This window comes from Cucumis sativus, chromosome 6, assembly GCF_000004075.3.
Source record: "Cucumis sativus cultivar 9930 chromosome 6, Cucumber_9930_V3, whole genome shotgun sequence".
Taxonomy (NCBI): Eukaryota; Viridiplantae; Streptophyta; class Magnoliopsida; order Cucurbitales; family Cucurbitaceae; genus Cucumis; species Cucumis sativus.
Genome location: NC_026660.2, coordinates 221,689 through 248,759, shown reverse-complemented (window position 1 = coordinate 248,759; position 27,071 = coordinate 221,689). Strand labels below are relative to the sequence as shown.

Genomic DNA, 27,071 nt, shown 5'->3' with positions numbered 1-27,071 from the left:
GTGTCTATCAGCTCAATCCATGTATGTACTAAAAAAAATCTTTAAAACCATATACATAGTTATATTTTCTCATGAAAATTTTAATACAAAACTAAAAAAATTATGATAAAATTATCGTAAAAAGGTTAAATAATATCCTAAAATGTGGAAAAGAATAAGCATAAAAAAATTAGGAGTAGGAAATTGTTTTTTAAAAAATAATTAATACTAAATCAAATTACTTTGCTCATTCTTAGCAACTACTCAACTAGAAAGAAGGAAATAAGACTTAGATACTAACAACCTCCAATATTTTAGTTAATTTAATTTATTCAAACACGTTAATTTTTATTAGTACTCTAAACTTGTTTTGTGATATGTAATAATTCTCTCCTTCGGCCACCACCATGTTCTTAGTAAGGCTTGAGCAATTTGAACCTCTCATTGATGCAACCTCCTTGTTGGCTCAAGTTGCTAAGGAAGCCGACGTGAAATTCACACCGTTGATGCTCATGATAATCGTATCGAACCGTTCCCCTCGGTTCATTGCAACGCTGCAGTTGTCGCGACGATTGTTCACCAACTTTTCTGTGGATCATAATAAAAGTTCCAAGGTTTCCCTTGAACCTTTCCATGATGCTATGTTGGATGGTGGAAGTTTTTCTTCAATGACTATCCATCTTTTGGATACAACAAACCAAATGGTTCTTAGATTTGAGACTCCAAGTTAGTATATATATATGTATCTATAAAATTAAGCCCTTTCTACCCTTTTTCTTCTCTTGATCAGAATGATATATAGAATCATTTCTACACTTTAATTAGGTCATGATGTGCCACCATTGCATCATGAATTGGCATTGTCACCTCCCCAAGCAGAGAATTTAGGGCAAGTTGAATATGGAAATTTTTTCACAGTTACTTCTAGAGAGTTAAGAAGGATCATAAAAGAATTACCTCTCTTCCATCAAGATACTGGTATTTAGTTAATTAATTTCTTATTCTTTTTTTACTATAATTATTATTTGAAAGAGATTGTTCTTACCAAAGAGGTATTATTCTTTCTTATACTTATCTACTTTGTCACAGTTAGTGTTACTGTAACTGGTTCTCAAGTCAAGTTCTCTATTCAATCTAAGGAGATTATTCTTACCAAAGAGGTATATATGACAGCAGTAATAACGAAATTAAAGTATTTGTAGACCTTACTATATGTATATAATCAAATGAAGTAATTTGTTGTTGGGGTTGATGTTTGTGTGTGTGTAGGGTGGGCATTGTAAAATCGTAGGTTATGAAGGAGAAGTTGAAACGAAACTCCAAGTAGTTCTTCGACCGATGATGTTTTTCCTAAATTTTACATATAGAGCCAATAAGGTATGGTTTTATAAGACAATAACTAATTCTCATAGTGTAATGAGTACCCCAGCTTTTGGAACTTATGGTCAATATGTCATTTATTTTCCCCAACTATGATTATATTCGTTTATTTTCTCAAACATTGCTTCTGAAAATTTTTGTTAACAAAACCACATATGGGATCTTGAGATTCACCTACCCGAGGAGTAGTATCTCAATTGTTTATCTAGAATATATAGTTTTAAGATCCTGTCCATATTACTCCACATATTCAACTTATCTCAAAAGTTAGTATTGCAAACCATAGATGGGACTTATTTTCATATTGTTTCACTTATGGGTTTTGTTTTGGGTATTCAAATATTCCAACCCCAGAATTCATATCATCGTGAATACAAAATATTATACTGAATACATATCTAAAATTGCAAAGTTCATAAACTTTCATTCAAAGCAACGGCTGATTTCTTACACTTTCAATTTGCTTGTTACTCTATGCTCAATTTGGTACTACTATAAAAGAAAAGAAAAAAGAGGTATATTTGAGTTCATATTCTAAAAAAATTGCTTATTTTTAATATTAAATACTCAAAGTTACTCTTCTGTCCAAAATAACATAAATGAACCCAAACAGTGGTATTAAAAACTAAAATATATTGTTTTGTTTTGTGAAAAGTTAAAAGAAAATGCATATCTTTAAGCCAAGATGAATAATGTACAAGGATGATGATGTGTGCATAATATAAATGTACAAATAAGAAAGCAACTAAATTAGTAAATGAGGAAATAACTAAATAAATTAATGAAAGACACTTTTTTTCCCTAGTTTCTTGGCTTTAATTGAAAATAAAATGAAGGACTACCATAAATAAACAAAATATCTTTTCTAAGAAATTTACAAAATTAGAAAAATTTGAAAAACTATTTACAAAAAAAACAACTAAAAAAGATTTCTTAAAAAATTGCACTTTATTTATCTATTTTTTACAATTTCCCATTTCTTCTTTCTAAAATTATATTAGTAATAAGCAAATAAATAAAATAGATTTCGTTAATGGATATCAATATCCGTTGTAGTCTAGTTGGTTAGGATACTCGGCTCTCACCCGAGAGACCCGGGTTCAAGTCCCGGCAACGGAATCCTTTTTTATAATTTTTTGTTTTTTTGGTCTCCCGGTGGAATCTTTCCATCTCAAAACCTATTTTTCAAAACAGAATTTGCTTATTTGTATACATAATTTGTAATTTCTTTTTTAAATAAGAATTTCAAACTTATGTTCTAGTTTTTCATAAGAATTATAATTTATTATTACATCTCTTTGATTCAGACTATATATATATCATTCATATTAAAAAAAATGAACGACATGTTTTAACCCTATCATTTATTCGGTTTTGGTCATCTAAAAACAATATTTTATTCGATCATTCAACTTATCTCTAACCCTTGTTTTTATAACTCTTTGTTTTCATGTGCTTTATTGAATTACAAGGGAGTGTTTAGATATAAATTATATAATATAAGTGTATTATGGTAATCTTTGCCATATTTGTCCTTTTTTAAAATTCTATTGTAATTTTTTAGAATATTGTTATATGTCAACCTATTATATGATTTAGAAAAAAGAAATATAATTAGAACCCCAATAAATGATTTAAAAAATTGTCACTAAAATTTATCAAACTCCAACTGATTATAAATTTTAAAATAATGAAAACTAAATTAAAAAAATGTAATGGGCAAAATTTATAATTATTATACTAAATCCACAATAGGGGTTTAGAAAACGGTGTGAAATGTGCAGTTTCTGATCAAATATTCAACCATCTTATATATAATTATTCTTTTTAATACACAATTGGGGAATGATTTATCGTGAATTCATACAAGTTTTTTACGATGCATTTATCATTATCGACCACAAACAAAAGTTATTTTGTATGCATGCACGTGTACATATATAACACATTTAGATATGTGCCACAAACACAAATTCATACAAACTAATCATTTTGCACACTTTCGTCTCCAAATTCTTAATACATAAACTAGTATTCAAATTACCATTAATGAACCTTATATCACTTAAAATGCATTATCTTACTTGACGGAATAGAAAAATTGTTTTTCAATCAACTAATTTTTGTAAAAATGGTTTAAAATACACTTAAAATAATATCGAGTGTCTTCCAAACATTTTAATATTTTTAAAAAATAGTTTGTTTTTTTAAAATTAAACACACGTAAATGTAATCAAAACACATCATTAATTCATGCTCGTTTTGAATATCAAAGAATTAGAATTGAGCGTTCACCCTAAAACCAAGCTTAAACGAAGGAAATTAGAAACGAGAAACTAGTTCAAAAGAAGATAAACATTTTACTATTTGCTTTTATATATTATTTATGGAAAAATGATCGAGTCTAAACTAACAATTTATATAAATTTGTAGCCTAAACTCTAAACTTCATCCATTCCAAAGGTAGTGCAATTATTTTTTCTATATTAATAGGTTGATAATTTTCTACTGATTAAAATAATTGTTATTAGCAAATTAAATTAAAATATATACAAACATATCAAAGTTATACTCTATATTGATGATATATCATAATAAACTATCATTTGTTTCATGACCGTAGCTAAAAATGGTCTATCAATTACTACTTAGTATTATTGTTGATATCTATATTTTACTTATTTATAAATATTTTTAACATATTTGTCATTTAAAAAAAATTCCAAATAGAATTTTAATTATTTAAAATTGTAAATTTAAAATGAAATTAGATCATCCATCAAATTTATGAATATAAACCATTTTTTTTGCGGAATTAAAACTTACTATCAATGAATACATTTGTCTAAACCAATTAAAATTGAAAAGAAAAGAAAAGAAAATAAATATCGTAAATAACTAAAATATTAAATATGAGAATTTTTTATAAAAATAAAAAAAAATTCACAAACTATTTACAACAAAATTAAATATGATGTGAAATGTTATATTTTTAGCTATTTTAATTTAAAATTTATTTTAGAAATATTTTGAATTTATAATAAAAATAATAAAAAAATAAACCCACGTTTTTCTTAAGAAAAGAAAAGAAAGCTCACCCACTTTTTTAAAAACAAAATAAAAATAAATAAAAGAAAGAGAGGAACCTTCAACCTCTCATCTTCTCCTTCGTCAATCTTCACGCCGTCTCCTCCGACCATTCAGCAGCTCAGTGTCGTCGTCGTCGCCGCCGCCGCCTCTCTCCGGGTCACTGCCGCCGCCGCCGTGTATTTCTTCCATTCGTGTCGCCACAGCCTCGTAGTCGGGTTTGCGCTGATTTTATACTCCTTTCTTACTGGTATTCTCCCAATCCTCACATATGTTTTTCTTCTCACTTGAGAAACATAAACTAGGACTTATCTAATGAAAATATGGAAGATTTTGATTTTGATTTTTTTTTGCATATATCTGTCAATTGAGCCTTTAATCCTCTGTATATATCTATGGTCTCTGCTGGAATTGCCTTGCGATCAATAACTTTCTAGCATCTCCCTTCTTTACTTATCAAGAATCAGTCAGAGGTAATCTATCACATTATTTTATTCTCCTTTAATCTCTAGCTTTTAGAAGTTATTTTGATTCACCGAACAACCTCAAACCATATTTGTATTCTTACACTATAGTTGGAAAGGAGACAACGAGTTCTTCTTTTTTCTTTTTTTCTTGAAGTGAAAATTCTCTCCCAGATTATCCAATTCAGTTATCAGTGGCAATTTGGATCTATTGCAAAAAGAATCATCTATATGTTTTTATACTTCATGTCAAGTCCCAATGGAGCTCAGAAAAAATTAATTGAGTAAACATTGAATCTTGTGGTGGATTGGGAGGTTTGGTAATCAACTAATCATGGAGGATGAGATGCAAGGGGAAGGTTTTAGAAGTGTTAAAAGGTGGCTGTTTCCTCATGGTGAAACTATCTTTTCAGCAAAATAAAGTTTGTTGGATTTCAAAAGCATTTTCAGAGTGAGCTGAGATCTTCCCATTCTTGTTGTGAAGTTTCGTGGTGTGTAGGGGTGATTTTAATATAGTCCATTGGGTTCATGAGCAGCTCCCAATTGGAAGACGGTCTAAGCTGTGAGGCTTTAATTAAATTATTCATGAGCTTCGTCTGATGGGAATTTAACTAAAATTCACTTCTACTAGGGAAGGTGATGAGCCTTTGTCTTTGTTAGATCACATTATTTGAGAATTAAAGAGCATCTTCTAATTGGAAGATAGACAAAGAACAGGATGCCGTGTTTGAGAAATAAAGAGCATCAAAACTAGACTAGATGCATTGCTTAGGGATACTGCTTTGAAGCTTTTAGCTTTTGCCATCTCTACATTTCAATGTGACTTCTCAAATCTATGGGATTCTCATTTTCTATTTTGGTCGCTAGTTTTCCGGAGGCTTTTGAAAGATGATGAAACCATTGTTTGCAAGATCTTTTGTGTCTTTTAGATAGTATTAAGGCTGGTTCTATTGAAGATTCAGAATCATGGTCACTAGACTCTTCATGCATTGTTTGGGTGAAATCTTTATCAAGGAATGTGCTTCTACATCTCTTATGCAAAGGGATCTGTTTCAGGCCAATGGTAACCTAAATACATTTGAAGTTTTTTAACTAGATTTTCTCAAGTGTGTTGAAGGATAATGTTCTTCAGCTAGTTATTGGTCCTTTTTTGCCCACAAAAGCGAAGATACTCTTGTTAAACATGGCCAAAGGTCTGTTTTAGAAATTTAGAACTAAAAGAGATTTTTTTTTAATACAAGCATTTCCAATGGTTCTATATGTTTGAATTTTCACGATCAAAGGGTTCATTTCATCACAATGTTCTCTTTCCAAATCTTTTGTTGATTTTTCTTTTTATGATATTTGTCTAAATTGGAATTGCTTTTATTTATTGGTTTTCTTTGCTTATTGGCTCATTGCCTTTTAGCTAGTTCACAAGCGAGTTCATGCTTAGAGTACGGTTGTGGTTAGATACGTGGGTTGCTAGTGGTTCAACTTTTGAAGATTGGGATGGTGTTTCATGCTCTTGGAATACGTTCTTTAGAAGCCTTCTTAAAGATGATGAGGTTATTGATTTTTAGTATCTGCTTGGTTGGTTAACAGGTAAAATAGGTTATGACAAGCCGGATTCTTCAGTGTTGGTGTCTTGATTCATCTGGGAAATGTACTGTGAAATCTTTGAAAAAACATAGACATGTTAAAGATAAGTTAGTTGACCTTATACTTTTTTGTAGTAACGTAGATACCTTTCTTTTATTTTTTTTCTCAATGAAAGCTCGGTTTCCTACCAAGTAATGAAGAGCATGGCATTTTTCTTTTGGCTATTTTGTGGGGCACTTGGAGCGGGAGGAATAATATAACTTGTAGAGGAACTGAGAGATCAATTGACGATGTTTGGTCGGTGGGAGTCAGCTATTTAACTTTCTTGTACTTATCTTGTTCTTTTGGATCATGTCTGATTTTGATTGGAACAAATTCCTATTGTGGGAAGTTAGTCAATTTTTGTCTTAATAGTTAATACTATGGATAGAATTCAAAGAAGATGCCCATGGATTAGGCTTTTCCCATCGTGGTGCTGCCTATGCAAGGAAAGCAACAAAACACAATTTCACCTTCTTTTCCACTGCCCTTTTGCTGGTGATTTATGGGCTGAACTATTTCACTCTTTTAATTGGACAACAGTTTCCTTGGGGTATGCTATCACTATCAGTTGGCTTGGATTGACCTTGTTGATTTTATGGAATCAATCTATATTTCATTAATTACTTAATAGAGATACAAGCCTATATATAACCATAGAGAAATACACTTAAGCAAATAATATCAAATAATATCTCCATAATATAAGAATAATATCTCCTAAGAATAATCTAATTATATTAATACCCTCCCTCAAACTCAAGGTTGAAATCACAAACTTGAGTTTGCTAAGAACTAAGAAAAGAAACAATATATCTAGAATAGAATAAAAAACCCGAAGAACAAACACACAAAGAACTTCTAGGCTAAAACAAACCCACGAAGAGCGAAACGAAGAACTTCTGGGATAGAAACATAGATCCTCGTATAGAGATCTATAACAGAACCTAGGAAGAACGAAACAAGAACTCCGGGGGCAAAATGAAAGAGCAAAACTGAAGCAAAGTAGAACAAATCAGGATGAAAACGTGGTCTGAATTGGGCAGGAGCGTGTCGTCATCAGAATGGAACTGAACGAACTAAACTAAAGCAAGTCAGAATCAAACTGAACAGGAAATCTGGGTGAACATAACGAAAACTGAAGAGAGCTGAGAGGTTGAGTAGATAGAGAGCTTTGCGGCGTTCTTCGCAAAAAGAGAAGATCCGTTTCATGACGGCGAGCTTCACAAATGGAGAGCGGACAAAGCCGAACCTGTGCGTCGTCGGCTGTGAGTGGAGAGGAGCGGTGGATCATGGATCTGAACAAAGATTCACCCTCTTCAGGATCGGGAGTCTTCAATCTAAAGAGATTGTCTGGTACGAGTAAAGGGCAGCGGCGGCAGGTCGGTCTGATCTTGAACAGTATGATTCGAAGGCGAAAGATGAAATAAAACACGGATTTGGAAGTCGAAGACACGAACAGAGATGCACGAACAAATCGGTGCTTGCAATGTGCGCACAAGTAGATCTAAGTGAGGACGAATGGAGAGCGGATATGGGTCGAGAGTGCGACGAACTGGGTCGAGAGTGCGACGAACTGTGTGGATGGAAGGAGCAGTGATGGCGGAAGGAGCAGTGATGGCAGAAGGAGTAGTGGCGGCGGCAGCAGAATCAGAGACGAGGATTTTGATCTAGGAGGCAGAGCGAATTACTTGGAGACATGATGTGTATTGATTACTGATGGGTATGGCTCTGCCTCCGTCGACGAATCAACGGAGGCAGACGTGCAGGGATGTGACGGCTAGAATACAAGGAGACTTAAAACCCTATAGCTCTGATACCATGTTGATTTTATGGAATCAATCTATATTTCATTAATTACTTAATAGAGATACAAGCCTATATATAACCATAGAGAAATACACTTAAGCAAATAATATCAAATAATATCTCCAGAATAATATCTCCTAAGAATAATCTAATTATATTAATAGACCTTATTAGAATACCCTTTCAAAGCAACAAAGGTGATTGTATGGTCTTGCAACGTTTGTGCAGTTTTGACCAAGTTTCAGGATGAGGGGAATGCCAGAATCTTCAAGAATCGTGAGAGGTCCCCTAAAGAAGTCTTGAGTTAGCTATTTACAATGCTATCTTTTGGTGTAAAAATTTACATACTTTTTTTTTTTACATAATCTAAAAGATTACAATTTTAATATCCTCTTTGCACATTGGAAACACCTTTTGTACACCCTTTGAATGCCCTTTTTGTACTTCTTTGAATATATTTCATATATCAATGAAATTGTTTATTACAAGAGAAAAGTATGCTTCTGTTGTTAGTGTGAGACTCCATTTTTTTTCTTTTTTTGTCTGGCATGAATTTTCTTTTTCTTCTTTTTTTTTTTTTTGTATATCCATGTATATTCTTTCATTTATCTCAATGGAAGTGTGGTTTGGCTTTGATTTTATAATTATTATTTTTTTATAAATTTTGATATTAAGCAGCAAAGACTGAAATGAATAGACACACGATGAGACTACAAACAATTGTTATAAATGAACCATGGAAAAAAAATAATTTAAATTGAGTAAGTTTCTTCTCTCATGATAGAAAGCAATGAGGATGTTGACAAACGTCCTTTGAGAATTGCACTAAATAAGAATTGGACCAACTATGATTGGGATTTTTCTGGATCATTTGGATGAGAAGTGTTAAACTTGGTTAAGCTAATCCTTATAAATATGTATATATTTTCACAGTATTACATTTTAAAAATCTCTCTCATAGTTTATGCTAATTAAAGTTGTAATTGATGAAAAATACCAAAAAATTTCAAGGTTATAAACTCTAATTGGGAGTGAAAAGGAAACCAAAAAAAAATCCAACAAACTTAGGTGCAGATATCAAAGCCCCTTAATTTGTACAAATATCAATCAAGTGGATATCAATGTTGATTCTGAAACATTCTCACCAAACTAAATATTGATCTTAAAGAATTTTTCTAATTTTTTCAAACCAGACCTCAGAGACAATAGTCTCAACAAAATTAACTAAGAAAAGAGTTGAGAGGACAAGGATTTACGTATCAGTTGGACAGATTGGAGGATTTTAAACTTCTAGCAAAGGAGATTAAATCTTTTTCTGAAGTTTTTATGGTTCCCTCTTGGACAATCTGAGGGGTGAGAAAATCAAACCAAAAAATCAATCAAAGTGATTGATGATCACCCCTAATAATCTCTACATAGATGAACCAGAAAAATATATCCCACATGTTAACTGAACCCAAAAAATGAATAGAAGGAAAGTAAAAAGTGATAAGCATCTTTTTCTATGTTGTCGAGTGATGATCACAATTTGGAATAGAAGGATGGTGGTATTTCATTTTCTCCAAGCTCAACAACGGATCTTGTGGTGAAAAATTCAAAGGCCATACGAATCTTGTGTTTCCCCATGTGAACCTTTTTTGTGAGGATTGGAATATAGGGAAAGATTTTTGGATAAGGTTGAATAGAAAAATGATGTTAAATAGAATTAGAATAAGTGTTGAAGAAATTGAATTTTACTTTGGATATTATTGAAAGAGGTAGACATGTTATTTGTGTGGCTATTTGTAATCCTTCATCCGTTTGTTCGCTGTACTGCAGGTTGATGTGGTATAGTGGGAGGGAAGTTTAGTCGTGTTTAGTTGACTTGGTAATCAGTATTGTGGTGGTGCATGAAACTTGTTAATGATTGAGCTATGTCGTTGACACCGAAGGAGCCAGAGCATGTTATGAAATTTAGAGGAGGGTCAGTTCTGGGTAAAAAGACAATTCTTAAAAGTGACCATTTCCCTGGATGCCAGAACAAGCGCTTATCACCTCAAATAGATGGTGCTCCAAACTACCGTCAGGTGCGTTCCCCCACCTTTTGTTTACTTTTTCTTTCCTACTTCATAAGTTTCTTTTGATTTTTATCATAATTTCATCACATCTCAGTGTGCTTCCACCAATATTTATCATAATCATCCTCCATCTTTTCTGTGGTATTGATGCTACCTATGATTCTTTTCTAATAATTTATGGTTTTACAAATTTTCAACAAATATTGCTTTCAATTCTGTTTCTAAATAGAAAAGGGATGTTTGCTTTTATTTCCTTTTCAACCTTTTCCCCTGATTTCCTCCTTGTTTCATATAATACCTTTCCTTCTGAGCTCTTTCATTATTTCCCTATTTTCTTGTGTATGGTTTATAGTTCTAATTCAAAAAATTGATGTAGTTTTACAATATGAATTAGACATACAAGGTTTGTTTTTTTTTTTTTTTTATGATTTCCATTTTATTTAAATTGAGGCTTACACACACATCTTACCACCTCAAAGCTTAAACATCGTCTTCTACGAAGAAAACTCTTCAAGGCCACCTAAAATCTTAAAATGTTGGGTTAAATTTTTGGAGGTATTGTTGGAATTTCTTCAGGCACTACTTGCCTGTTGAATTACTTCAAAGCCTCTCTCTCTCTCTCTTTCTATATATATATATATATTTGAAAAGGAACCGAGGTTTTTCATTGATGAAATGAGAAAATCCTTATGCTCAAAGTATAATGAAACATAATAAGCAAAATAAAGTAAATACAATCAAGTATAGTCTAGAACTGGACTAATCCATAAAGTAAGGCAAATACAATGAAATACAACTCATATAATGGAACAAATTGGCTCTTGAGCGGAACTCCAAAAACCATTGGATCTGAAACGATGAGAGCAAACAGCCATGTGATGATGGGAAATATTATGAGACAAGCCAAGGGAGAGAACCAACTCCAACTTCGACAAAACTGATAAGAAATCCAACAAACCATCAAACCAAAACCGTTTGAGGAGACCAACTCGACTAATGCATTTGAAGAAACACATTGCCTTGTAAACAAACGTATCCATCAATTTAGAGGCAAGGTGATGGTGCTCTATTCTTTTCTTGGCAAGGGATTTGTAGTGGGTCATGAAGAGCTTTAACTGCATTGGACCACAAAATCTGAGAACTACTTGCCAAAAGAGGGCCCACCAAAGTTGGAAGAATATTTTTCTGAAAAAGTTTATGTGATTGTAATTATCTCTATTCTCTTGTTTTTAATTTTATATTCTTTTATTTTTCACTGAGAAATTGTATCCTTTAAACATTTATTCCTTTTCATTATATTAATGAAGGTGTTTTTTTTTTTTTTTGTTTTTTTGAAAAGGAAACGAGTCTCTTCATTAGATTAATGAAGGCAATGTGTTTAAAAAATCATTTTTCATTCTATCTGTGGAAAGCCTGATAATATATTTTCAGTTTTCTGTTCTGAAATTAAAGGATCTCCATTTCGTTAAGCTCTTCCAAAAATCTTCTCCAGAGGACCTTTTGTGTGAAACTGTAATTATGGATGCACTACTATTAATTAACTGGATGGTTTGTTGGGCAGTTCACCATTAATTAATCATTCTATTTTTTACGATATTTCTGTAGGCCAATTCATTACAAGTATATGGTGTTGCTATTCCTACAGTTCTTGGAATTCAGAATGTTCTTAAGCATGTTGGAGCTCAAAAAGATGGGCAAAAAGCTCAAGTTCTTTGGATTAATCTTCGGGAAGAACCGGTAATTCCCCTCATCGAAATGCTGTTGTTTTTTTTTAGGTAGGTTTGATTTAACCAATATTTTTTGTTTGAACCCTCCTCCAATGCTGCTATAGTCAGTAGGTATTTTATGTTAGTTTCATATAATGCCTTAGTCACAGTAACATACGTACCTACAATTTCTGCTGAAAGAGGTGAACATAATAATTGATAATTTTTTATGATGAGATAAATTTTGGAAATTATTTACCTTTATTTTATTTTTATTATTTGTAAATATGAAGTTATTGAAATCATGAAAAGATAAAAAAATGTTCGAAGCAAAAGAACTCCCAGAAGGAAGTGAAAGAGAGACAGCATGAATAAACCTTTTTTGGTAAGAAGTTAAGCCTTGCCTTGATTGAGAGAAGAAGGAATTTATGAGGGCATTAAAAAAATAAGCCCTCTAAAAGGAGACTACAAGATCAGATTCCAATCCAAAAGAACTACACCTTGATGTAGAAACAAAATGGGATAAGAAAGGGAGCTTAAGCGAAATGGGAGTTTATGTTATCTAATATGAATCTAAACCAATTGGCAGTGGAAACAGTGGACAATACTTCAAAGTTATTTGCAAAGAAATTTGCCAAGCATCTATTTGGCTGTCCTAGTGATAAAAAACAGTACCAGTAGGATAGGAACATACAGCAAACAACCTGGGAAAAGAAGATTTTAAAGGAAAGTTGGCCATATAAATATCAATCAAGAATATAATTCTTCTGTCATTTCTAATTTTAAACTGAGCAACTACATAGTTTTAATAGTTTCTTTTCATTTATTCAATCAAATATTTTGCTTTTGTGTTAAATAGAATAGAGAACATAATGTGAACTTTTTATTGTCCTGGTCCACCTGAATCATGAGGTATAAAATGGCGCTTTTAAGGTTAAGTGCACGGTGTAAAGATTTTTCTAATATTATTTACAATATAGTTAATCAGAAATAAATAGCATCTACTTTACTCAAAACTGTTGAAACAAAAATAACTACAGTACTTGGTTTTCTTTCAGTATTTTATTGGAAAGCTAGAGGTTTCCTTCTCTGATTGATCCTAACTCAGGAATATTGTCATTGCTGTTCTTTTATCTATAATAATTACATGTTTGTTAAATTTACTCTGGATGTTGTGTACTTGAATTTGTGGCCATCAAGCATATGATATCAGGAGTAAAGTGACATCATGTCCTAAAAAGTTTCCTTAGAAATCCATTGGTATATGTTATTATGTTTTTAATATTTATCAGTTAAACCTTTCACGTTACTTGGAATGGGTTTTGATTTTGTTTATTCATTTTTATGTATTGGATTAGGTGGTATATATAAATGGGCGTCCATTTGTTTTGCGCGATGTGGAAAGACCTTTCTCCAACCTTGAATACACGGCAAGTTATTGTAGAATATTACCCTTAAAAAAACTAACACATCTTCAATTTCCTTGACTAAAGAAGTTCGTGCAATTTACCATCTCTAATGGAAGGGGGATTATTTATTTATTCTGCATGTGAAAGTGATTAAAAATTTTCTTCATATAGGTTGTATCCAAGAGTGTATTCTTTGTTTTACTGTATCTTTCAATTCCTAGTTTTCAGCTTATTATTACTTGTTTAATTCTTAGAAGTGGTTGTGTACTGTGTAGTTTATATCTCCCACTGTGATTTTTATAAAAGGTCGAAATAGGAACACATATTTACTCTTGGGTTGCGAAACTTTTCTAGGATTATTGTTGTGGTTATGCTTTTAGTAGTCAAATCATGAATGTACACATTATGCATATCCGTTTTTAACTGAGATTTTTTTATATAAAAAGAGGTTAGAAACTTCTTACCTTTTGCTACTCATTTCAACTTCAAAATTTCTTGCTTTGTAATCTACTTCGTATTGATGTTTTCAAAAAACAAGGCAAGTTTTTAAAATTAGAAAAAAATAGTTTTTAAAAACTTGTTTTTGTAGAATTTGACTAAAAATTCAACTCTTTTACTTAAGAAGAAGGGTAAGGAATTGCGAGAATATACATGTGTTTTTTAAAAACCAAATATTGACCAAACAAGGCCTCAGTGCTGAGAAAAAATAATAAAAAAAAGAATATCTTAAGGATGCAGTGGTTTTAGGCTTTAGCCAAATCTGTGGCCAAACAAGAGAAATCCATCTACTAGAGACGAGAGAGCATTCTCTAAGAGCACAAAGTTCAATATTAAAATGAACTTAAATATACTAATTATCTTATAATTCTCCTCATCACCTAATAGTTTGGTTTGAGGTTAAATTACAATTTAATCTTGATCTTTGTAGTTTGTATGTATTTCGTCCTTGAGCTTTTAAAACTACAAAATTTCCCCAAGCTTTCTATTTTTGTAAAATTTACGGATCTGTTGGAAACAAAGTTAAAAGTTTAAGTACAGGGACTATAAATTTGTCATTTGATAGTGCCATTCTGATTTTAATCCCCCACCCCACCACACCACAAATTTCTATTATCCAATTTTCTAATTTAAACTTTTATACATCAGTTTTGGTTCTGTGTAATGTACAAAAAGTTTGTGGGTATAATTTATAACATTATCATGATTAAAGGCTTAAACTAAACTATGAGGATTTGGGGGTATTTAACACTTCATTCCTCTCATAGCTATACTATATTGCATGGTAAAGATCATATTGAAAAGTATAACTAGGTTTCATGTGTTTGTACTTGAATTTGAATCAGGGAATTGACAGAGCCAGGGTTGAACAAATGGAAGCTCGATTGAAAGAAGACATCTTAATTGAAGCTTCAAGGTATTTTATCTAAGAAAAATGTGCAAGGGGACTTTGGGACAAGAAAAACAAGTAAAGAGACTTTAGACTATGGGTTCAAATCTATGGTAGCTACCTACTTAAAATATTTGTCAATCTATAAATCTTTGTTACTTCTTTTTTGAAAAAATCTTCAAGACTAAGTCTTTGTGCTGTGTATTTGACGTTGAATTAATGTTTGCTTCTCTACAAAAAATGTTGTTTTCTATTTTACTCTTGTTTTATTTGATGGCAAATTTAATTTTGTTAAATCTGACTTAGCAGATATGGGAATAAGATCCTTGTGACCGATGAAATGCCTGATGGTCAAATGGTAGACCAATGGGAACTGGTGTCTCATGATTCCATCAAAACACCTCTAGAGGTATCAATATTGTGTTAGAATATTGGAAGGGAACTGGTAGAAATATTATTAGGAATCTAATAGTGGCATGTTTGTAATTGCTTACAAATTGGCTTGTGTTCATAGTTATAAATAGAGGGAGGCAGAATTTTTGGGTAGGCAGTTTTTGGACAGTATAAAAAATTTGTATTGATATTAAGAGGGTAATTTAACACTATCCCAAACATTTGGAGAGGCTTGGACTCTCCCACAAACATTTTCTAAAAGTTGCCTATGCCAACCTTCTAACTCCTCTTCATAATCATAAACACAAACCACTTTCTAAGCATACAATTATGTACCTGCTAATATTCTCACTATTTCTAATTTTAACACATTAAAACTTACTCTAAAGTTTGTGTTGTCTTTATTTAGTATCTACATTCAAATTAGCCAAAATATTACTTTTATTGTAGGTATATGAAGAGTTGCAAGTCGAAGGAGTCCATGTAGACTATGAACGTGTCCCAGTAACTGATGAAAAGTCTCCCAAGGAGTCAGATTTTGATATTTTGGTGAGTTTTTAGTGTTAACTCTTAAATATACCAGTTCTTTTTGCTTCCTATTTCAGTATTTATTCATGCATTACATAAGATAATTTTGTTGAGACTTATGCATTACGAGAAGGAAAATGTTTTTCTTTAAGATAAAGAAGTGAGGTGTCTCCATAATTCATCCAGTATTTTCTTTTTACTGGGAAGTCAGAGTCATAGTTATAGGAGGAGAACAGGAAAAATCTCTTCTCTATATTTTTCTTCGTTTTCATTTTTTTTTGTTAGGTCGTGAAGATTCAAAGACTATTTCAAGTCAAGTAAGTGCTCAAGTTCTTCTCTGCAATTTATATTTTTAGGTGAAAAAATTTATGGGTTTAAGCCATTGTTGCATGATTTTTTTTTTTTTTTCATTCAGTAGTGTTTCCATTTAAAAACAAGTTGTATAGTGGTGGATTAACGTTAGACAGAAAAAATAAAGAACGGGAGCATTCTTCTGTTTCTTCTTAGTATGGTTTCTACCACTATTTTGAAGATACTGCTGGTGTTATTGTCAATCCCTAGAGGTGAGATGAAATGTTAAGCTATCACTGGCTTTATCAGGAAGGGACGCTGAGCATGCCAAGTATTTCAAGAGCTGTAATACCATAGTGTGAGAGTCAGATATCCTAAATAATTATGGCATGCCATGTTTTAGGAGTTTTTTCTTCTTCTTTTGGTTTGCCTTTGTTTTGTTTTAGGCAGAGATGCTGATTAATTCTGAGGTTTTCTAATCTGACAGGATCTCTTGAGTTGTTTTGGTCCTTTGGTTTTTGGAACTTTTGTAATTTTGCTAAATATATTAAGCTCACATTTTTCATAACACTTCAATATTTGGAGAAATATTGAAAACTTTTGTGCTTTTAAATATATCTGCATACTCCTTGGATGTTTCTTATTAAAAAAGAGAGAAGAAATTAGAAAGTAAAAAAAAAGTTTGGTTGGCAAAGGTCAGAGGCATTCCGAATTAGTCAATTTTCATTCTCAGATGGTTTTTCCAAAGGAAAGTAAGGAGAAGTTTGTTAAGCCAAGTTGTGCTCCAGAATCAGAGGTTCTATGCAGATTTGGTTGAGAAGCAGTAGGGTAGTTCTATAGCTTTTCGGGTTAAAAAGGAGCTTGAGGTAACTGATTTGAATTAGGAAAATTTGATGGTCATATCACAGATTAAATGCAAATGATCATTGGAAATACATGTCTTGTTGAAAGATTTAATATGGCCTTGGAGTACGTGATTGTATTGCTTCTTTTTTTTTTTTTTTTGTGAAAGAATTGTATTGCTTCTTTTGCAATTCTTCACAATCTGCTTGGAACTTAGGACTTCGGAGGAACCCCTAACAAAGCTGACACTTTGGAATGGGCTCGTCTTTCTATTTCTTTATCTTCACTTGATAACATTGGGGTTTGGCCAATCGTTACCTCCCATTGTTTTACTTTTACGCACAGTTCTCTAATGGCAGATCTAATTCATTCAAAGGGCCAACATCAAATAACCAACCTTTATTTGGTTCTTTGGAACGATCTTTATCCTAAGAAAATAAAAGCATTTTTGTGGGAGCTCAGTCATGAAGGCATTAATACAGCTGACCGTTTACAACCAATAGTGCCTTATACCTCTTTTTTCTCCTCTGTGATGTGTTATGTGCTTATTGGCAGATGAGACTTTGACTCATCTTTTTGGTGGCTGTTCTTGTCTCTTTCTACTAGTCATATATGTTGGGTGCTTTTGGATGGGGTTTGGCTCTACCATATATCGGGTTGATCTCCTTCGATTTTTGTGGCCATCCTTTTCATGGACTCAAGAAGCCTTTATGGTTGGCTTTCAACCATGTGTTTTTCTGACATCTTTGGTGTGAACAGAATGGTAGAATTCTCTCTATTTGTATAAATATAAATACCTTTTTTTTCCCTATTACAATTTTGTTGTACAATGTACAGAATACACAAAGAAAGAAGGAAGCACAAAAAGGGAAGACAGAGGGGCAAAGACAACTGATTAATTTTTTTTAAAAAAACCACATCTTTGCTACTTAAACTTTCTATTGAATCATTTGAAAGACTTTTTGGAGGAGAATTACAAGGCATCTTCTGAATTAAACTGAAGAGTTTGGAGTTTTTAGGGTTGACTGAGTAAACTCTCGGGAATGCTTCACAAACTTTAATGGACCCGATTAAAAAATTTGTGCACTTGTTTTGGTTTTTTTTATTTGGTACTAATTTTTTGGTATGCAATATCCTATGTAAGTGACTGAAGAGTTTGGAGTTTTTAGGGTTGACTGAGTAAACTCTCGGGAATGCTTCACAAACTTTAATGGACCCGATTAAAAAATTTGTGCACTTGTTTTGGTTTTTTTTATTTAGTACTAATTTTTTGGTATGCAATATCCTATGTAAGTGACTAGAGCTTGAATCCACGATTTTAAAATCTCAAAGTTTTGTTCAATTGAAGTAGAAACATCCACAAGAGCACAGTTACAACTTGCTCAAACCTATGATGTCTTATAATGGCCCCATTCATTTATTTGTAATGGATGTTATTTATGCTTCCTTGACCAATTTTTTTTCTTTTAACTCTTACTGTTTTGTTTGTAGATTGGTTGGAATATCTTGTTAGGTATGTTATCTAATTTTCATTCTGGTACAGGTTCGCAAAATTTCTCAAGTTGACATAAATACGGCGATAATTTTCAATTGTCAAATGGGTCGTGGGAGAACTACAACCGGAATGGTGATTGCAACTTTGGTCTACTTGAATCGAGTTGGAGCCTCTGGTAGTGTTGTTTTTGTGCTCAAATTAACGTAAAATGTCTTTACTTTGTAGCTATAATTCGTAATTGTTTTTAACATTATTTATAATTGCTTATGTATCATTTTGGTATTATCTGGGACTTGATTTTATTGAATTATCTCTAGATATCTTGAGATAAATTGTACAAAGATGATGAGGGCACTAATGAGCGGCAACCTAGTTGAGATGCCTGAGTGTGCCTTCTGATTCTTAGGTTTTATTTGCTCTTTGTATAATTCTCTTGAACTTTGAGCAGTAGTCTCATTTTATTATCTTGTTATATTAATGAAGAGACTTGTTTTCTTTTCTTATAAAAAACATTATTCTTTTTTTTTTTTTTGTAGGCACTTAGTATTCTTTCATTAAAAAAAATAAAGTGAGAGAGAGATAACGAGCGGTTATTTCAGGGGCATTAAAATTATACATAGTCCCCTAAACTACTTGATTTTTTTCTGGATTAGGTAAGCATGATGTTAATGTTAATCTTGTTACCAAATCAACTAGGTATTGCAAGAACAAATTCAATTGGAAAAGTTTCTGACTGCAGTGCCAATGTTGATGACAATTTACCAAACTCAGAAGAAGCAATTCGTAGAGGAGAGTATGCAGTTATAAGAAGCTTGACTCGGGTACTGGAGGTACTTGATACTGTCTCTTAGCACTTGCTAAATTTGAGCTAGTATTTTTCCTAATATATCAAGGATAATTCCCCACAGGGTGGTGCTGAAGGCAAACGACAAGTGGATGAAGTCATAGATAAGTGTGCCTCCATGCAGGTAATCTTTGAGCTTAATGGATTCAGCTTTTCTACTTTCTGAGAATACTATTTCTGTTCTGTTTTTTGGTTTATTTTTTAATGTTTATGGTGAAGTTCACAACAATAGGATGTGATGATGTGTTGTTAAATTGACCTACAGAATTTGCGAGAGGCGATTGCCACATACCGCAACAGTATTTTGCGGCAAGCTGATGAGATGAAGAGAGAAGCAGCATTGTCATTTTTTGTGGAGTATTTGGAAAGATACTACTTTCTTATATGCTTTGCTGTTTATATCCATTCAGAGAGATCAGGTTTACGTTCTACTTCATCCAGTCATTGCAGTTTTGCTGAATGGATGAAAGCAAGGCCTGAACTGTATAGCATCATACGCAGGTATAATAAATTCCAATCTTTCAGTTCTGTCTTCATCGTGGGGGTCCAAGTTACACTTCTGTAATTATTTCTGATACCAATTTCAACTTCAATCCAATATTTGTTTTGGTAACACAAGAGGCTAAGAGATGATTGAAAACCTTGGCATTGCCTTGGAGAAGCTGTGGTAAAAGTTGTTGGAGAACTTTTTTTTGTTTAACTAATGGGGTTGGCCGTTGATTCAAGTTCTACAATTCATGATTTTTTTCTGAAACGAATTTTAGTTTAAATGCCATCTTTGATTTCGATAACACAAGGGTAAAACGACGATTGACATGAATCTGATAAACCACCTATCATATATCAATATAGCAGGAGAGAGAAAAAGAAGTAACACGTGATGGTTAGCGGGGAAGGGACTAGAAGTCAGTATAAATAAACGTCAGCAGAAGGGCGGGAAAGTTAGTTAGAATCTGAGTAAGAAGTATTCCTTCTGTTCTACCTTGAGAGATAGGTTAGCAGAAGAACTGAGTCCAGATATTGTAACAAGGAATTCATTCCTATACTACTATCAATAATATTCATACTTTACTACCAATTGGATTTCCATCAGAATCCTGGCATTGCCTTGATCCTTGGAGAATTCAACATTTTTAGGGAATATGTCTTCCGGTGGCCATGAATACAATTGCTGCTGGTCGTCCAACCACTTACTGTATTCTATTATACCAATCCACATTGACTTGGTCTTTCTTGGTTATACTAAATCAGGAGTTAGATGTTAACTTGGCCTTCTGGAATCTACATTCACATGATTGTCATCCAAACATACAATACATTACTTCTGAATGCATCAGTTTGGCTTGAAATCAGTTATATGATTGAAATCTTAAAAAACATATTGTGAAATGTAATTGAGATACTTTGGCAATATTTATATATGGATTGACAAGTAATATCTCAGAGACTGATTACACCATTAATTTTGTTTATTGAATACACAAGTTTACAGTTTAGCTTGAATTCGTATAAAATTTCTATCGCTCCTTGGGAATTCTAGATTTCTGAATATACTGTTGCTAAGAAAAATTTCTATCGTTATGTTGTGTGTGTTTGAAGGTTGCTGAGAAGAGATCCAATGGGTGCACTTGGATATGCAACTGAATCTGCTGATGGACGTCCTTCTGAGATGGGTGTAGTTGCTGCCTTGAGAAATGGGGAGGTTCTTGGAAGCCTAACTGTGTTAAAAAGTGACCATTGTCCTGGTTGTCAAAACCAAAGTCTACCCGAGAGGGTGGATGGTGCGCCCAATTTTAGAGAAGTCCCTGGATTTCCAGTCTATGGAGTGGCAAATCCCACCATTGATGGTATTCGATCTGTCATCAGAAGAATTGGAAGTTCTGAAGGTGGTCGTCCAATTTTTTGGCACAATATGAGGGAAGAACCTGTCATCTATATCAACGGGAAACCATTTGTGCTCCGTGAAGTTGAAAGACCGTACAAAAACATGTTGGAGTACACGGTACACCTTACATTCAAGATTTTCATGTAAATCAGACCACAGCATTTAAATGTGGTTGATGTGACCTTAGTTCAATATCCACGCTTCACTATGGCAAAATTTCTATGAATTGATTGTCTCAACTGGAAAACTCAAATTTTTATGAATTTGACTGTCACAACTGAAAAACTCTGACTAAAACAACAATCACAGCAAACAAACAACATATGTATTGGTTAGATTAGCCAGCAGCTACACCTTGGACAGAAAATTGCCCCACCAATATAAATCTATCTGCATTTGGTCTTGACATTTCATATGAAGCAATTGCCACTTCTATTCCTTTTAAGCTATTGTTTACTCCATTAAACCATCCTTTGGGAAGTCACAATCATGAAAGTTTTTTTCAGGGAATCGATCGGGACCGAGTGGAGAGAATGGAGGCACGACTAAAAGAAGATATTCTGAGGGAAGCTGAACGTTATAGAGGTGCAATAATGGTCATTCACGAAACAGACAATAGGCAAATTTATGACACTTGGGAACACGTGAGCTCTGAGTCTGTTCAGACCCCATTTGAAGTTTTCAAAAGATTAGAGTGTGATGGCTTTCCTATTAAGTATGCACGTGTACCAATTACCGATGGTAAAGCTCCTAAAAGTTCAGACTTTGACGCATTGGCATTGAATATAGTTTCTGCTTCAAAGGATACTGCTTTTGTGTTCAACTGCCAGGTTGAAGTTTCCACTCTACTTACTTTGCCTGAACGTCAACTTGTGGATCAGAGAATCATGATCATCATTTCTTTCTTGTTTATTTTACTACTCTTTAACCTTTGTTTTGTATTGTTAGATGGGTATAGGAAGAACAACCACTGGAACTGTAATTGCCTGCCTATTAAAACTTCGGATGGATTATGGAAGGCCTATTAAAGTTCTGCTTAATAAGAAAACTCATGAAGAAGTGGATGGCGGTACCTCAAGTGACGAAGATTCTGAAACTAATGCTGCAGTATCGCCCTCCATATACACAGTTAAACAGAAGAATGAGAGCCGTGTGTTTGGTATAAATGACATCTTATTGTTGTGGAAGATTACGAGACTGTTTGATAATGGCATGGAATGCAGAGAAGCCTTAGATGCTATTATTGATCGATGTTCTGCACTGCAGAATATTCGCCAAGCTGTTCTGCAGTACAGAAAGGTATTTAATCAACATGTGGAGCCAAGGGTGAGGAGGGTAGCCCTGAACCGTGGAGCTGAGTATTTGGAGCGTTATTTCCGTTTGATTGCTTTTGCTGCATATCTTGGGAGTGAAGCATTTGATGGTATTTGTGGACAAGGAGAACGTAGGGGGATGACATTCAAGAATTGGTTGCATCAGAGACCAGAAGTCCAAGCAATGAAATGGAGCATAAGACTAAGGCCTGGGAGGTTTTTTACCGTGCCTGTAAGTCCAATCTCCCCTTTCTCTCTATATCTATATACACATGTGCGGACATACACGAGTTTCTTTCAAAAGAAACAAATCTCTTTTCAGGCTAATGCTCAAAGTACAAACTAATACAAAATACCAATGATAACCAACATTCTGCTACAAAGTTAAAGATATTATGAGGAGAAAATAGATGCATTCCAATTTAAACAAATATCTTTAATTGTATAATCTGCAAAGAACTTAGAAAGTTTGCACCAAGATGATGCTATGAGGTGAGCAAATTTAAAACATTTATCCACGGAGGTGATTTATCTTGGAAAATATGTTGATTGCTTTTGAACCATATTTTAGAGAGAATATCTATGGCAGCATTGAACCAGAGCAATCGAGCCTCTATTCCAAAGAATGACCAAGAAGAAGCCAAAGGGTATTTGCCTTAAAAGAAGGCCCAAAAACCCACTGTAAATTGAAGTATGCGGAAAACCTCCACCAAATCTGACTTGAGTAGGAAGCTTGAAAAAAATAGCTACTGCAAATCCTCTCTTTCAGCCAAACAATGAGGACAAATCGATGGAGAAAGACAATGATTGTGAAGCTTCTGCTGTAAAGACAGTGGACGAACAACTAACGTGCCATGAATGACCCAATTGATAACATTTACATGTTTAGGACTTCTAGTTTTTCACAGAGCACGATAAATATCCCTTCCTGTAAAAGTTGAAGTATCCAACTTCTTTGATAAGGATTTAACAGAAATTCTACCATAGGGATTCATGCTCCAATGTCATGAATTTGAACAATCCAAAATTCTTTGACCAGCCAGGCCTCGCTATAAAGAGAAGTGGAAGTCAAAGCTCATTTTGCTAAATGATTCAACTTGCTGCCATTCTGCCCTTGCCAGTAAAATACTTTTATAAGTTCTTTAATTTGTGAAATCACCTTTAGGGGAATGAAGAAAAAAGACACGTTGCCTAGAGAATAATGACAAAACATCTTTAAGCCCATATTGAGTTTGCATTGGACAATACTGCATAGAGTTAATCACCCACCTCTAGAAATATTGAACCTCTTCCATCCATCAAGTTTCTTATATATCCTATCTATAACCAGCTCCCAAAATGAGGTTTATTTTGGATAACCATCAATGGTAGCCCAATATAAGTGAAAGGGAACTTTTCAAGCTTACAATTCAATTTAGAAGGATATACTGAGTAATGTTGACTTTGAAAATTCAGGAAGCATTGAGAGCCCAGCACGAGTCTCAACATGGAGATGCTGTTATGGAGGCTGTTGTCAAGGCTCGTTGTGGTTCTGTTTTGGGCAAAGGCTCTATTCTTAAAATGTACTTCTTTCCTGGGCAGAGAACTTCCAGCTATATACAGATTCATGGTGCACCTCATGTGTTCAAGGTACATATGTACTTTTTCTAGTTTCTTTTGTACATTTGTAACATGACCTATTTAAACAGGTTCTAAATGGTAATTCTAGCATGCGAAAATTTTGTAGTCATTATATAATAGAGATTTTTCCCTTATGTGGGATTAAGGAATTAGTTTTCCATATTGCATTATGTTTCTCCTTATTCTCCTTATTCTCCTTATTTAAAGAGGTTCTAAAGGGATTAAGGCCTTGTTTTTTCTTTTTCCTGTTTTTAATTTTTCATTCCTTCCAGTGGCAACTTCATGAAATCATTTCCTTTTCCTGTTTTTTTGATTTTATTAATAAATGTTTTCTAATAAAATAAACAAATGACGTTCTAATATAAAAGTTCTTTATGGACCCAAGGTTGATGGATACCCGGTTTATAGCATGGGAACTCCAACAATTACTGGAGCACGAGAGATGCTAGCATATTTACGTACCAAGCTCGAAGTTGATGCATCTTCTACTCTGAATGTGACAATAATTGACCTCAGAGAGGAGGCGGTTGTTTACATCAACGATACCCCATTTGTCCTCAGGGAGCTGAATAAACCCTTTGATACTCTCAAGCATGCTGGAATCACCGGTCCAGTGGTTTGTAACTGCATACATTCCTTTTGTCTATGAGTAATAATCAAGCCATATATCCCAACTTTTTTGAATGTGATCAAATGTAGGTAGAACACATGGAAGCTCGACTAAAAGAAGATATATTATCAGAAATCAAACAGTCTGGTGGCCGTATGCTTTTACATCGTGAGGAATATAATCCATCATCGAATGAATCTAATGTTATAGGATATTGGGAAAATATCTTTGCTGATGATGTCAAGACTCCTGCTGAAGTTTATGCACATCTGAAAGACGAGGGACATAATGTTGCTTATAAGAGGGTACCATTGACCAGAGAAAGGGAAGCATTAGCTTCTGATGTTGATGCAATCCAGTTCTGCAAAGATAAGTAAGCACCTTACCCAAAAATAAAATTTTCCTGTGGTCTCAGATGTTAGCATATTTGATATTTGCATGGTTAATACTTAATTAGACTGTTCGTCCCTAAACAATCATGAAGCAACAATTTAGTCTATGAATTTAGTTTATAATGATTTAGTACTTATACTTTTAATTTTATTACAATTTAGTTTCTAAATTTTAATTCGTTACAATTTAGTTCTTAAACTTTAATTCGTTACAATTTAGTTTTTGTGATTTAAAATTAAAATCAATCGTTAAGATGTAGGTTTTGTTTATATATTGATAAGCTAGTAGAGACTAAATGTGCTTATAACTACAAATATTAAGTGTTACGTTATAATTATTTGATACATAATTTTGATGGAGCCTTTTTGTGATAGGAATTGAAATTTTAATTCGTTACAATTTCCTTTGATTTTGTTATTTATTGCATTTTAATTCAGAAACTGGTTGTTGTTATGTTTCTCAGCCTGGTAAAAACTTCAATTCCATTGTACAAAATTCAAATTCTTGAAATAATTTTTGTTCTCTAGCTCTGCAGGATGCTACCTCTTTGTATCACACACAGGATTTGGCGGAGCAGCATATGCAATGGCGATATTATGTATAAGACTTGGGGGCGAGGAAGATGCTTTTGCATCAAATATTTCACAAACCATGATTAACACAGAATTATCTTACGCATATGAAGACATTTTGCATGCTCAGGCATCTGAAGAAGAAGCATTCAAAATTGGTGATTATCGTGACATCCTAAGCCTTACACGAGTTCTCATGTACGGTCCTAAGAGTAAAGCAGATGTTGACATTGTCATCGACAGGTATTCCAAAGATTGTTTCTGGCTTTTGCTTTATTGAATATGGTGTTTGCACGGAAGAGAAGATTACCTCCTTTATTGGTGTTACCCTTGGCCTTTAATAACACTCCCAAGTGCTTCTATAGCCTGCTGTTGTGTGACCCCTTTCTTTTTAACGTTAAAGCTAAATATTTCATTTTCTTTTAAAGGTGTGCTGGAGCAGGGCATTTACGAGATGACATTCTCTACTACTCCAAGGAACTTAAAAAATTTCCTGCTTACGACGATGAACATCGAGCGTACCTCATGGATATGGGAATTAAGGCTCTAAGGTTAGTGTTAAACTATTGATATAATTAAATTCACCCTAATTTAACAAAAGTATCAAAGCACGAGGTTCAATTTTCAAACTCCTATATTCTCATTTTCTTTTTCACTTACCAGACTTTCCACCCATTTTCAAGTCACAATTGGAGAGACATTGATATGATTAAATTTACCATAATCCATCATCTTCCGTTTTTTCTTTCTACTTGTCATCGTTAAATTGCTTGAGTGATTGACATGATTTTACCATAAGATTTTCCCCCCAGTTGTTTCGTGGATACTATTTCTTGGGGGGATGAAATAAGTTACGTAATTTTAATTCAACTCCGCGTCTGCAGGCGGTATTTTTTTCTCATCACTTTCAGATCCTACCTGTACTGTACTAAGGCAGAGGAGATGAAATTCACATCGTGGATGAAGGAACGACCTGAATTGGGTCATTTATGTAATAACCTCAGAATCCACAAGTAGTTAGAAGAAGAACAAGCTTTGTAACATATATTGTTGATTGATATCCCCTTATCCTAAATTGTCATCTCCCTCCCCTGTATGCATGCAAATACCAAGCTTTCTTGTATAAGTGTGAATATAGTTTCCCATATGTAGATGGTGGTACTACAAGATGAAGTCAAACTAAACACAACTATATTTGACACATTTATGATTAACTTGTTCATCCAAAACTACACAATAATTGTTACCAAGAAGACCAATGGAATGGTCTTTGATTGGTAAATTCTTATACTCAAAATAATTGCTGTATTGAACTGCAAAGATAAATGATAATGATGTCTTCCTTATTTTGATGAAAAACAAATATATTGTAATATATGACTTTAA

At 33.3% G+C, this 27,071-nt stretch overlaps 1 protein-coding gene, 1 long non-coding RNA gene and 1 other non-coding gene across 4 annotated transcripts; 2 read left to right on the top strand and 1 right to left on the bottom strand.

The window, feature by feature from the left end:
- The first annotated feature begins 2,405 nt into the window (after positions 1-2,405).
- On the top strand, positions 2,406-2,478 carry TRNAE-CUC. Its single transcript has one exon. It is a non-coding gene; the product is annotated as a tRNA-Glu (tRNA).
- A 1,995-nt stretch (positions 2,479-4,473) lies between these two features.
- On the top strand, positions 4,474-27,058 carry LOC101204601 (paladin). 2 transcript variants are annotated; one of them, XR_969681.2, is made up of 20 exons: positions 4,474-4,696; positions 10,158-10,405; positions 12,002-12,133; positions 13,461-13,532; positions 14,855-14,925; positions 15,208-15,307; positions 15,742-15,840; positions 18,497-18,623; positions 19,145-19,278; positions 19,357-19,416; positions 19,558-19,793; positions 20,892-21,294; positions 21,684-22,007; positions 22,126-22,722; positions 23,946-24,119; positions 24,496-24,726; positions 24,810-25,093; positions 25,649-25,928; positions 26,114-26,236; positions 26,570-27,058. XR_969681.2 is itself a non-coding variant. In XM_004138465.3 (20 exons), exons 2-20 carry the CDS (start codon positions 10,253-10,255, stop codon positions 26,700-26,702), a joined length of 3,741 nt encoding a protein of 1,246 aa, XP_004138513.1. In that variant the 5' UTR covers positions 4,475-4,696; positions 10,158-10,252; the 3' UTR covers positions 26,703-27,058. The 2 variants fall into 2 exon arrangements, 1 of the variants encoding a protein (XP_004138513.1); XM_004138465.3 differs by having other exon boundaries at positions 4,475-4,696; positions 25,641-25,928.
- LOC116404594 lies at positions 6,922-9,141 on the bottom strand. Its single transcript, XR_004217522.1, has 2 exons — positions 8,506-9,141; positions 6,922-7,116 (listed from the first exon to the last, which is right to left on the bottom strand). It is a non-coding gene; the product is annotated as an uncharacterized LOC116404594 (long non-coding RNA).
- Positions 27,059-27,071: the final 13 nt, after the last annotated feature.